A 12,907-nucleotide genomic window follows, 5' to 3' on the forward strand; every position below is an offset into this window, starting at 1 on the left:
GGTGACATGGGAGGAGCCACAAGTTTATGTCTAGTTCAGTTCATGTTCTATTTATATTATTAATTTAGTTTTACCTAATATTTATTGATTGTATTCTTATTCATTTTTTATCTTCTTACTCTGTTTATACTTATATTTATATTGTATCCCACTCTTATTTATTTTATCTTTTTATCCTGTTTATATTCTTATTAGGTCATATCTCCAGTGTTTCCTCGGAGGGGGCTCTCTGCACCGGGGCTGTGACCGACCGTGGCCGCTAGGGCTCTGTGGATCCTCTCAGCCTGGCTGGGGAGCTTCTTTGCCTCCCTCCTGCTGTGTGCCCAGCCTGGAGGCTGCGGTCTGTGACCGGCTCCCGGTGCAGACGGCTCCCTGTGATAGTGTTTCCTCACTTGGCTAATGCGTACCCAGCCCAATTTTACTCTTTAAGTGTGTGTGTGTGTGGGGGGGGATGTGTGTATCCATGACCGTTTCTGTTAATGAGAGTGTGGGGAATGAGTGGGAGGGTGGGGTGGGGTGGGCTGCTTTTAACCATGTAAAGCACTTTGTGCTACAGTTTTTTTTGTATGAAAAGTGCTTTATAAATAAAGATTGATTGATTGATTGATTGATGTCAAGAGTCAAAAAATATGTTCAGCAAACGTGCCAAATTTAAACTTCAGACATTCTTTAAATAACAAACTTGACTAGTTTAAAACTGTAACTTGGTAATGATTTAATAACAAATAATTAATTAGGTCAATCAGTCAAACATAACTAAAAGAATCACCTGTTAACAAACTTGGTGTGTTTGCTGCACAGTTTGGAAAAAGTAAACCAGGAAAGAAATACGACAGCGCTCCCTGGTGGTCACAGCGACACTGTTACTACACCTTTATTGTACAATTACAAGAAAAAGGTTATGAGCCGTGTCCACTTCTCCACAGACAACACAAACAAATCTTTGGATGTTGATTTGATTTACGTTCATACACAAACACAGTCTGACTCAAATAATGACACACATTTGTATTTTTAACGCTTTCTTGAAGAACAAGAACAATCAAGAATGTTGATTCACTTGGTTCAGCCCAGGCAGTCAGTAACAGAGTAAATATACACAGTGCTATAATTCATATATTCTACATCATGACACCTAAAAATTTTAGTAACGATAATCTTCAGACATGTTCCTGTTTTCGCACAAAACGCTTAATGTTGAAGTTTAATATAAAATTCTCTAAAAATAAAATGTCACAAATACAAGCAAAATGAATTATATAACAGTTACAGGTGACTTCTTTAAAAAAAAATTAAACATGATTATTTTTAGGAACATTTTGAAAACACTCAGAAGTTGGAGGCTGTACAGTCACAATTTTTTTTATTGCTGATGTGACATTACACAGAGTCAAGATGTTCAGACCACATGCAGCGCAGTCACTTCTATCAGCACTGGTTTGTGGAGCTCTGGGTCATCAGTGCTCTAAAAGAGAAAAATAATGTGGGCTAAGTTCCTGACAAGGTGCTGACACACTCAAATCTCAAACAGCACTGACCACACAGACTTCATGCAGAGATACACACATCACTGTTTGTTGTCCACTGTCCGTATTCATTCAAAACTCAGTGAACTAAGCCAATGTTGTAAACGAGAGCATGCAAATGATGTGAAAGTTTGATAAAGTCATGCATAAAACAGTTAACTCACATCGTTGCTGCTGACTGTGGCCTAAAAGCTATTTACATGACTGTTGTATGACTGTATATTTAATATGAGGCTACCGGAAAGTTGTTAGCACAAAGACTGAAAGCAGCAAGACTAAAGCCAGTATTTTTATCAAGATGAAAAGGCTTACTTTAACTTAAATGCAATACATTTTAGCTCATGTGATGCTTAAATAAAAGCTGCACTGCAGGGACTTGGTGTTTCCCAGTAAGCCCCACATAAAATAATGCAGACAAAACTAAAGAGATAACTTCATATCATATTTTTAAAGTTTCACCCAAAATGTAAAAAGTTACCAATATAAATATTTTTATCTTTACACAACATTTCCTGTGCAAATACAGATTTAAGATAAATATAAAAAATTATATTTGTCCATATTCTACCATGTTTTGACGCTGAAGATGAGCTTTGATCTCCCAAAAGGCAGAGGTCAGGGTGACGCCGACCTCCACGCCAGACAAGACAATCAGCAGCAGATTCATCACCAGAATCACCATCTGGACACAAACGCACTCTTTGTTGTTACTCTCAGAAAGTTTTGACTGACTTTTGGTGAAATGTCAATGTTTACTTCTTTTAACATTTAATGCATTTTTTGAGACATATCTTTCTTGTACAGGCTTATCATCTCCTCTGGCTGCAATTAGACATGGATGATAATGGAAGAAGAGATTAGCTCTGCAGCTTCTTCTTCCCCACACTTACCAGTATCAGGTGGTAGGCTTCCAAATATTTTTCCTGGGAATTTGTTCCATAATTCCCGATGGTGTATAAAACTATCATATTCATGGTGTAGACAACAAAAGCTACCATGGCGATACCAAATCCAGTGAGATACAAAATCATGTTGAGTATGACCTAAAATACAAGACTTGTGTCACTTTATGCACAACAAAATATGCATTCAACACTCAGACAACTTAAAAAGCCAACAAATGCTTCAAATTTAACAGTTTGTCTCCACAGTGGAAGTCAGCGGGTGACTGCTGTTCACTGGAGGAAATTTCTTCAACACTGTTCAACACAATGTGGGTGCATATTTGGAGATATCTACTGCTACATGTATCATGTAGAAAAGATGATGGTGTGATATTTGCACCATCATTTTAGCCACAGGTCCCTTAAGGTCCTGTAAGTTGTGAGGTGTGGCTTCCATGGATCGGAATTGTTTGGCCAACAAATCCCACAGATGCTCGATTGGATTGAGATCTGGGGAATTTGGAGACCAAGCCAACACCTCAAATTCATTTGTGCTCCCCAAACCATCCCTCAACCATTTTTCCTTTGTGGCAGGGTGCTTTATTCTGCTGAAAGTGGCCACAACCACCAGGGAGTACCATCTCCATGAAAGCATGTACATGGTCTGAAACAATGCTTAGGTAAGTGGTCTGTGTCAAAGAAAACATCACAGTCCATCCACAGCATTGCCTTCTTCCCATAGTGCATCCTGGTGCCAGCATTCCCCAGGTAAGCACACACACCCAGTCATCCATGTGATGTAAAAAAAAAAATAAAAAGATTCATCATACCAGACCACCTGTGCAGCCATGAAGCTCCAAAAGCAACAAACAGTGATGCACTGTGTATTCTGACACCTTTCTGTCAGAACCAGTATTAAATTTGTCAACAGTTTGAGCTTCAGCCAGCCTTCACAATGTTATGCCTGCTTAGTATATGTATATATAATAAAGCTGAATTACTCACCCAAGTTGGGTGCTTCTCAAACAAGAGGGCTTTGATGCCAAGCACAATGAACTAGAAACACACACACACACACACACACACACACACACACACACACACACACACACACACACACAAATCAATATTTAATCAAGTTACATACTTCTGTTTAAAGACTCTATACAAGTAATTCCTTTATTTTTCACTGAGTAAACAGCAACTTGCGCACCAACATGGCCCCCAGGAGGTACCGATGGAGGCAGATGGTGAACCTCAACTGCTGCCCTAATTGTGTGTGATTAAGTGTGTATATAGTAAAATGATATGAATTTTAACTAGTTGATAACACTATGTAAATGCATTATCTTCCATGTTCTCATTATCCACTTGTCTCTAATATTGCTTGAGAACTAAAAGAATAAGATGCTCAGTTAAAGGTGAACACTGGCAAGGTAGGTTGACCTTTGTTTGATAAAGGGACATCTAAATGATTTTAATGACATCTGACACTTCAAACTGAGCCTAGACATGTAGAATGATTTATACAACTGGTTGTAAATTCTAAAAAGTCATTACAATACATTTTTACACCCCTTGAATTAAAATTGAATGTCTACACTTCACTGATTACAGAGGCAACATTACTGATTTTGTGCCTCTCCACATTCTTATGGTCTTCACTTTATGTTGTCAGTACTGTATGTTGCTGCATGAGAGGAGGAGTCAGATGTGATTTAACAAAACAGCCCCAAAAAGCTGTCTGGGAAGGAAATGCTGTTTGGTTTGATGGTCACACAAAGTTTCTGAAATAAATAAAACACTAATTAAACATTAGCTTTCTTACCATTGCTCCTGACCAATATGGGAAGCTAGAGAAACCAAAAACGTTTAGACCAGTACATGAAAAGAAAGCACCGAGTCCAATACTGAGCAGCCCAATCCTAACCTGCAGAACCTGTGAAACAGGAAGTAAGATAACTGTTTATTGTCATTGCACAGTCATACATGGCACAATAGTACAATGAGCACTACTATTAGTAAACGTACAGAACGAACAGCAAACATAAGCATGCTTCTTATGGCATGTCATTTTCTTATGTTTCCATGCTGTTTGTTAAGATGGACCTATTACTTCCATCTTTGCTGGGACACCACTGGGGTAGCGTTGCAGGAGTCATGGTTCAGGGTAAAAAATGTTCATCTTATGGTCCTTTATTCAGCCCATTGGTTAATCTGCTGTATAAAACAAACCATTTTAGCTCCTCTCCCTTTAAGCCAGAATAAAGATCTGCAGGTGACTGCAGTTTCTGTGCTTACAGCCAGTGCTGTGTGTATGAAATGACCATATAAGTGAAATCTATTCGAGACCAAAAGTAAAACAAAAAAGCGTAACATTGAATCACTCATAGTTTTAAAAGTAAAAGTTTTACACAATAATTTGATTGTTTGAGGTTTCCTCACCCCCAACACTGTCTCAGAAGCTCTCTGGGACCCACTCAGGTGCTTGGACACAGCGGAGAACAATGGCCTGTAGCAAGGGCTCTTGAGGATCTGGAACAGAGGACGCCAGGGACTTTGGGATTTGGAGGTAAAAGTAAACATAGTGATCCCATCAGCTTTGGGCACAGACATCTTGCATAGAGATCCTGGAGACTGAAACTGAAAGACAGTGATAATCATTTGAATTTGAAAGTCAGCACAGCACAAACTTTAACTTTCTGTCCTTTCCTGTTTTACTCTGATAGTCTTGTGTCCTGTGTTCAGTGTTTTGAGGTTTGCTTCCCCTTTGTCTCGTTATGTCTGTGCTCTCCTCCTGTGTCTCATTCCCTCGTTATCCCTCAGTGTATTTAAGCCCCGTGTCTTCATCTGTTTGTCGCTGATTCATCTGCTTATCACCAACTGCATGTCCCATGTCTGAGGTGTTCATGGTCCATGTCTCAGGTCTTTATTTTCTTTGTTGTTGTTTTTTCAGGTTTCTCCTAGTTTAGGTTTTGCTTGTTTGGTCTCTGTCCCCTTTTGCTTTTGTTTGTATTCTGCTCCGCCGTAATAAAGGCTCACTCTCAGTTCATGTCCATCTTCAGTGCTTGCATTCAGCTCCAATCTGCTCTCCATGCCTCTGCCACAGCGGACGTGACAACTTTTGGCAAAAAAGTGTAGATTTTGATTCGCTGGGTCACTTTACAAACAAAAATCTACTCAATTACAATTAAGAATTTCAGTTAATGGTCAAAGTGCAGACTCTTTTAGATATAGAGAACAACAAGAAGGGATGTGTGTAATTTAGATTGCCTACTATTTAATTGATTTGCATTGTAACCCAAAGTAAATATGAACACTTACCTGTTAAAGTAGAAACAAAACTCCAACAATCCACAAGAGAAAATAAAAGTGAAGATTATTACACAGTGAGGAAGGAGCTTAACAGGCCGAACCTGTTACCTGAAGTCTCCTCCTCTGTGGGAGTCATACAGAAACTTTATCAAGTTCAACTGAACACTCAGCTAAACACAAAGAAAAGTAAACATAATAAATATCATGGCATAATGTCCCATAAAAGCTGGAGAAAATGTGGCATTGGCATCACCACAAGTTTAGAGATGGTGAGTCCAAATTTCTTGAATGTAACAAAAACTTCTGATGACTTTTATGAATTTGTTTTTTGAGTCTCTGATTTCTCCAAAACCCTGTGTTTCAAATTATTAATTTTTATATTTTTTGGCTGTTTTTTGGTATTAATATGTATTTGAATTTGAATGCAAATTACTAGCAAAACTAGACCAGCGATGTGTTTATTTTTATGAAACTCTGAAAGAAGTTACAGAAATTCGAGACCAGCACTCATCAGGAAATCACTGATGCTGATGAACACAGAGCAGTGGCACGATCATGTGTGGTGACTTCCTCCAATAGTAGCTTGTTGTAAGTGAGCCACCAACGCTATCTGTAAAATGCATTTAGTCTTTATTTTTTACTAGTTTTTATTCGTTTTACAATACTTTTAATTATAAAATGGGGACACTGATATTTGTTACATTTGGTGTGTGATTAGATGACAGCTTAGAGGCTAAAGTACAAGATTCCTTTTGACAACTATCAGTATTTGAAAGCTATAATCTCCGTATTAAATGTCACATAATAGCTTTTAGTGTCCCATTAAATTTAGGATGCTGAAAAGAAAAACAGCAGCGCTCTCTGGTGGAAAATAATATTACAGTTTTATTCAACACAAAAAAAGGTGAATACGTTTCTGCATTGATTATTCATAAATGTGTTTGAACTCAATCTGATTAAACTTATAACACTCTGTTATTGTTGAACTTTTCAGGCGGATACCTTGAATTTATGCAGCAACATCCTCTGCCAGATATTTCCTGTTGCTAATTATGAGAGATGCACAATGAAAATACATGTTGGACCATTGTTTTATAAAAAAAAAAGATGGTTCACCTCATCAATATTTTTATTCTGTCTTGATTGAAGATCTGGCTTCAGGTTATGCTACAGAATCTCAGCTGGGTTATGGTCACCTAATTACATCCCCGCAGGCCATGTCAGGGACACAGCAATGACAGTGTTTACTTTCTACCTTGTTTCTTCTCTGCTGGAGAGCTTTGATTTCCAAAAATTAAGAGCTTACGGTAACACCCGTCACCAGATCTGAATCAGACGCTCAGTCTGTTCTATGCATGTGTAAAAGACTTTCTCTTGTTCTTTCATTTCACACTGATATGAAGGACAGCGTGACCTGCACTCTGGCAGGAGTGGAGTGAACTCTGCTCAGTCGCTGATCAGAGCCTAAATAAAATATCTCTGAGAAATTTAAAGCAGATTTGAAGATTTAGATAGAGTTTTTTCTTTGGTTTTATTAGCTATGAAAAATGTAACTGTTTCTGTTTCCTAGACGATGTTTATAAGTTTTTGTTATTTTTGTGAACATCTATAATAAAATAGAAGACTACATTAGTTTCCCTTTCTTATATGAAGGTAACTTTGCATCCATGAAAAAATTACAATTAAAATGATCCAAAAAAACCCCAAAAAACAAGTAAAATTATGAATCTAATTTATGTAATGGATATATGTTGTACATTTGATTGAAAAACTCACACTGAACACTTTAGTAATATTTATGTTTAATTATAGATTCCAATTATCAAAATGATTTGCAACTTTAATTCAAGCTTTTCCTTTTCCTCATCTTGTTCCTTTCTTTCACTCAAACACTAAATTAAAAGTAAAATATGTCATTTACGTCTCCTTTTACTGAGTGAAGAGCTGCTTAAACAGGGTCATTAGGAGGTACTTACAGAGGCAGAGTACGATGCTGAACCCCCCAAAATTCCCTACTGTATCAAAAGTTTGTATTTTTGTGTGTCATTGTTAAAGGACTGTATGTTTATGGTAAAAGAGCTTCTGAAATTCTTTTTAATAATATCCCCAATTAAGTGTTAGCTTGCTTACTAATGATCCTGACCAAAATGGGAAGCCTGTGCAACCAATTTGCCACAAAAACCCTGAGTCGGCACATGAGTGGATAACTCCAAGTCCAATACTGAGAAGCCCAACCATAATCTGCAGAGGGAGCACTAAATACTAAATGAACAACAAACAGTACTTTATTCTACACCTTGTTCACCTATGGTTTTAAAGAAGAGCGATTAAGCTTCCAACTTCTTTTTATTTTGGGGACTCTGCAAAGTAAGTTCATTTATCTTATGAACCTTTGTGCAGCCTCTCAGTTATTCAGACAGAAAATCTACAAATTTGCACTTTGAGCCGGTGTAAAGATTTAAACAGTAGGTGTGTGGGGCTTCTTTGCTCATGTATGTACTATAGTAATACTGTAAGCAGTAAACTATCAAGGACGAAAAATGCAAAAATCAAAGAATAAAAAAAGAACTGCATTGAGGAATGGCCAAGTAAAATAGATAGATAGATAGATAGATAGATAGATAGATAGATAGATAGATAGATAGATAGATAGATAGATAGATAGATAGATAGATATGTATTTTGCACTTTTGATCCTTGTATATACAATAGTTTGCAGATACCTTTACTCATTTTTGAACTATGCACTTGTATTTTCTTTACATTTATAGTGTTGCTTTTACCTACTATGAAAATCAGATTAAACCATATTCAACTGTCACTAAGATGAAACAGCCTGAAACTGGCTTCACTGAAGAACAGGCAACAAAATACGATTGATTGTTTTATTGATTTCACTTTCATCAAAGTTAACATCAGAGGTTGTTGTGCTGTTACACTGTTCAGGAAACACTGCCTTACAGTGAAGAATGACAGAAATGTCATAGGAACAATTTCATAGTAATGCATGTCATTTTAGCTCTTTTGATTAGGAGGCAAAGCTACTTAACCTCTACCACCAGTTCAAATTGATAACAGTTTGAATGAGGTCAAAGCCAGGGAAGTCCATGGCAATAATCCCAAAGCATGGTCTGGGATGATTGGGATAAAACTGCCTGAGGTACTGATTGAGCCATGGGTTCACCTTTTCTGCCACTCTTTTTGGGGTCAGAAACATTCCTAGGAAAGTCCCAAAGCCAGTGCCGCTTGTGTAAGTCAAAACAATGTTATCACCCCCACTAGCCTCAGTGGCTTGGGTCAGCTGTTTGATTAGTTTGTTGTCCTCTTCTTTAACTCTGCTAACCTTATTGCTGCTATTCTCATCCGTCTCTGTGAGGGGAATTCCTAGTGTGAAGGTGCTTTTCTGCAAAAAGACCAATTTCCCCCTCACCTGGCCTATATTCGGCATGCCAGAGGTCACCCACACATGCTGGTCATTGCTAATCAGATTCTGCACCATTTCATTTACCTTATTCTTGTTCAAAATCGCTGGCACCACTCTAATGAGCACAGCCTCACTCTTAAACTCAGACAAGAAAGCTTTAACAGTGTCCAGAACATCTCTGAATGTGCTGCGCTCGTATATCACCCCATGCATGACGTAGAGGGTGCCTTCCAGTTCCAACACTTTGAGATCCAGGAAACGAATCCCAGCTCTGAGCTGGTCACTCAGAGACAGGACCTGGTATTCTGACTCAGGGCCTCCATAGCGAGCCATGCTGCTGTGACTGCCAGGGATGGTGATAAGAGACAGGGGGCGGAAATCCTCAATGCCAGCCATCCACGGAATATTGTAGGACGCCGGAAGTACGAGGTTTTTATTGTCATTGAAGAAAGGATTGTTGCCATGGCATGAAACCCTGAAGATTTAGAAGATTTGTTGAAGTTACAATAAAGCCAATGCAAGTTAAAAAGAATGTATCCCTGTTTTTATGATACATATGATACGTACATGGCAGACAGAAGAACACAGTGAAAAAGCAGATGCTTGTCACCAGCACTCATCTTGAAGAAATGTGAGCCAACTGGAAAATTGCAGAAAATACAAGAATAAGTTATGCATTTTTTATGTTAACATCCCCTTTTTTAAATAAAAAATTCGTATGCAACCAAATTAATTGTGCAAGATAACCAAAAGATTTCAGTTATTATGTTGCAGGTTTCAACTGTACCTTGTAGCCAGGGAAATTTCACAGCCAACATCCAGTGCAGCAAAAACCTGAGACTTATATGGTTCAGTTATCAGAAAAATTCTAGGTAAAGGCCACAGACTGACTGATCTTGATAGGTCTTTAAATGTTTGTACAGATTGTGGTGTTTGAGAAGGTGTTCCCTAAAATCCAAGCAGTCATCTGAACAGATTGTTCTCTTCATAAAAACAGGGTTAAAACTGATAAGATTACGGGGCATTTTAGTGCAGATCGAGGATTTGAGTAACTCCAGTGAAGGTAGTGTTTGCAAAGTTTAATGAAAAGCGATACAAGTCTTTTGTTCAGAGAGGGAGGTGGCTGATGACTAAACTTATCACTGACTGGGTGTAGTGCTGTTGACCGAGCTTACTGAGCAGATCTGTTGATAATGATCACCCACGCTTTGAAAATATCGAACTATTTACTGACCTTTTGCACTGTAAGTGAGTCCCTCTATATGGTCTTGGCTGCTTAAATGATCTTTAAATAGATATCTGGCAGTTCAAAGCATGTTGTTTTAAAGACATGTTTATTCAGTAAGATTGAATGACTAAAATCAGTATCTTCAGTGAGAATATACAGAGTAAATTGTCCATAGCAAAAGCAAAATTCTAACAGGAAAAAAAACAAGAATGTTGAAGATCAGGGTGAAAATGATGTCGTAGCTATTTGGGCAGAGAAGAAAAATACAATAAATGTCAGCTCTTACAGGTTTCAGAGAGAACTTGTACCAATAAAATTAAGACCTTATGGTAAAGGTCGCTGTAGTGTGGCAGACTCGTTAGGTTGGCCTTGATTTAGAGTTGATGTTGTAGGAAAGTTGTTCTGACTGGACTCGACTGTTTATTCTTTCAGTTTAATCATCCTTTCTTTGTTCTGTTGATAGGAAAATGAACCCAAGAACAACTTGATTAGGTAAAATGTGTAGTAGCAGAACATGGGCAGGCTTTCTTTGTTCTTCAGATCAGGTGTAGAAGGTCACTACTGTGACAGGAACACCCAAGAATACTTCACCGGTAGAAGCTCGGTTCCTGTCCTCCAAGAAGAGAAATAATGTGTTACTAAAGACATTCAGAGTGATCCCAGTGTTTGTAATTTTCCATGAATATGCAGAAATCCAAACTTTTAGCAGACACTGATTCTGAGAGCACTGTTGATGCTGACCAACCCAAGACTCGTATATTGCTGGATGCAAGCCAAGTCATACAGATTCAAGGAGCAGGTACCAGCTGGACCTCTAATGTGTATTATTATTTAAATCAGGAAAAGAAAAATGTTATGTATATACCAAGATTTTTGTAATCTTATCAGTGTTAGACATGAAATTGTTAGAATCAAGGCTCTACATGTCAAAGTGAGTAATAAATAGGCAAATTAAGGGTCTCTTTAATATTGTAATATTGGTAAACATGGGATAGCAAGCGTGGTAAAAAAAATGCTTAAAATCTGTTATGGGGCATATTTTACAAGTGTGTAACAGGACACTGAAAAGGAAAACAGAGAAAACGGTTAAAACGCCATAAACACATACACATTTATGAGGGTCAAAGACAGCATAAAGGATATTACTGGATAGGACTACTGATGGTCTTCTAATTTTGTTTTCTTTGAAAATTGAATTGAGGTATTCAGTCTAGTGTCAGGGGGACGGTTCATGGGGCAAATGACAGGATACCCTTGGGCAGATTGCAAAGCTCATCAAATAAAAAAACCCACAATTTTCCATGTGTTTTTTCACAAATTTGCATCTGATCTGAAATCTGATATTTTGTGATATTTATATTTATCAGAATATCTGATATTTTGTTTAAAATGTGTTTTAAAAAATTGTATTAAAAAAATTAAAAAATAATTTTCTTAGTGATTTTGCTCCCTCACGACGTCCATCCACTCACTCCCTTTCTCCCAGGCCTTTTTTTAACCTTCACTGACCCTGATGCATGCGTTGTGGTCTGTGTGTGGTATTTACAGTTTTTTGTAATTGGTTTGGCGCAGTTTTCACAAGCAATTGGTACATTTTCAAAACTCTTCGTACTTATATCACAACAGATCATCAAAAGTGCACCTTTTTCAAACATTTCAGCATATTTCCAATTGTGTTAGTACAATACACATAATGACAAAATATCCTTTTCACTACACAAAATAAGTGTTTCATCTAAATAAATGTTTCGTTCACAGTTACTGCCTTTCATAATGTTATCACTACAAAATTTTTGATTTGCATCTCTTATCATTCAGTTTAATACATTTGTCTGTCATTCAATTCAACTGATCTTAATGTTTAATCAATGAATCATTCATTATGTCCATGGATTTTCAACTTGACTGATTGTTGTCTGGTCATTTGTAAGTTACACATGGCTGCAAGAGCTTTCAATCTAGAAATACTAATTGCTAATTGTTTCCCCCCTGATGATCACAATTAGTTACCATATAAGTAGAACTGTGTTTGAGACTTTGCACTGTTCAAATATGGAGCAGGATAGACTCGTAGGGAGAGGAAACCTTCATCGAAGAGGTGGTGGTGCTCCTCGACAGAGAGGTGGTCTTCAGAGAAATGTAGGCAGAAGACAACGCACCATCATCTCTAATGAAGTCCGGGCCATCATTGTTGACCATGTGGTTAACAGAGGCTTTACCATGGCTGAGGCTGCCAGGGTGGTACAGCCTAATTTACAAAGGTCAACTGTCAGCTCTATCATCCAAACTTTTCGCCAAGAAAACCGGTATGTCTGCTATAGCAACTTCACTTCTAAAAAATAGTACCCTATTGTATAGATGAACAACATGTAATTGTCAGTTTACAGTAATGTAATTTGTAATACTTCAATATTGACAGTATATGATTGTCAGAATTAACAGGAGACAACCTGGTGGTGGTCGCCCACGTGTTTTGACTGACCAGCAGGAGTTGGCTGTGGTGGAAATGGTCAGGGCAAGGAATGACATA

At 37.8% G+C, this 12,907-nt stretch overlaps 2 protein-coding genes and 1 long non-coding RNA gene across 5 annotated transcripts; 1 reads left to right on the plus strand and 2 right to left on the minus strand.

The window, feature by feature from the left end:
- Positions 1–842: 842 nt before the first annotated feature.
- LOC102077760 (uncharacterized) lies at positions 843–5,826 on the minus strand. Of its 2 annotated transcripts, XM_005456091.3 has the most exons (8): positions 5,735–5,801; positions 5,453–5,531; positions 4,856–5,053; positions 4,239–4,349; positions 3,416–3,466; positions 2,417–2,569; positions 2,095–2,208; positions 843–1,465 (listed from the first exon to the last, which is right to left on the minus strand). In XM_005456091.3, exons 2-8 carry the CDS (start codon positions 5,504–5,506, stop codon positions 1,400–1,402), a joined length of 747 nt encoding a protein of 248 aa, XP_005456148.1. In that variant the 5' UTR covers positions 5,507–5,531; positions 5,735–5,801; the 3' UTR covers positions 843–1,399. The 2 variants fall into 2 exon arrangements, with proteins under 2 accessions (XP_005456148.1, XP_019219758.1); XM_019364213.2 differs by lacking the exon at positions 5,453–5,531 and having other exon boundaries at positions 5,735–5,826.
- Positions 5,827–5,864: 38 nt separating this feature from the next.
- On the plus strand, positions 5,865–8,266 carry LOC109204047 (uncharacterized). 2 transcript variants are annotated; one of them, XR_002063632.2, is made up of 4 exons: positions 5,865–5,994; positions 6,210–6,313; positions 6,558–6,629; positions 6,720–8,266. It is a non-coding gene; the product is annotated as an uncharacterized LOC109204047 (long non-coding RNA). The 2 variants fall into 2 exon arrangements; XR_002063631.2 differs by having other exon boundaries at positions 5,923–5,994; positions 6,207–6,313.
- A 330-nt stretch (positions 8,267–8,596) lies between these two features.
- Positions 8,597–10,010, minus strand: LOC100697891 (uncharacterized). The gene is made up of 3 exons (XM_003451269.4): positions 9,937–10,010; positions 9,717–9,789; positions 8,597–9,624 (listed from the first exon to the last, which is right to left on the minus strand). Exons 1-3 carry the CDS (start codon positions 9,965–9,967, stop codon positions 8,778–8,780), a joined length of 951 nt encoding a protein of 316 aa, XP_003451317.2. The 5' UTR covers positions 9,968–10,010; the 3' UTR covers positions 8,597–8,777.
- Between the last annotated feature and the right edge of the window lie 2,897 nt (positions 10,011–12,907).

The sequence above is a fragment of the Oreochromis niloticus genome, linkage group LG11, assembly GCF_001858045.2.
Source record: "Oreochromis niloticus isolate F11D_XX linkage group LG11, O_niloticus_UMD_NMBU, whole genome shotgun sequence".
Classification (NCBI taxonomy): Eukaryota; Metazoa; Chordata; class Actinopteri; order Cichliformes; family Cichlidae; genus Oreochromis; species Oreochromis niloticus.

Coding starts and splice junctions, on each gene's coding strand:
- LOC102077760 (XM_005456091.3), bottom strand. CDS start 5,506: ATGGAGAGCAGATTGGAGCTGAATGCAAGCACTGAAGATGGACATGAA. Junction 4,350..4,855: donor CTTCTGAGACAGTGTTGGGG/GTGAGGAAACCT, acceptor CCTGTTTCACAG/GTTCTGCAGGTTAGGATTGG. Junction 2,570..3,415: donor TTGAGAAGCACCCAACTTGG/GTGAGTAATTCA, acceptor CTTGTATTTTAG/GTCATACTCAACATGATTTT.
- LOC100697891 (XM_003451269.4), bottom strand. CDS start 9,967: ATGTTGGCTGTGAAATTTCCCTGGCTACAAG. Junction 9,790..9,936: donor GAAATTTCCCTGGCTACAAG/GTACAGTTGAAA, acceptor GCAATTTTCCAG/TTGGCTCACATTTCTTCAAG. Junction 9,625..9,716: donor TGTGTTCTTCTGTCTGCCAT/GTACGTATCATA, acceptor CTAAATCTTCAG/GGTTTCATGCCATGGCAACA.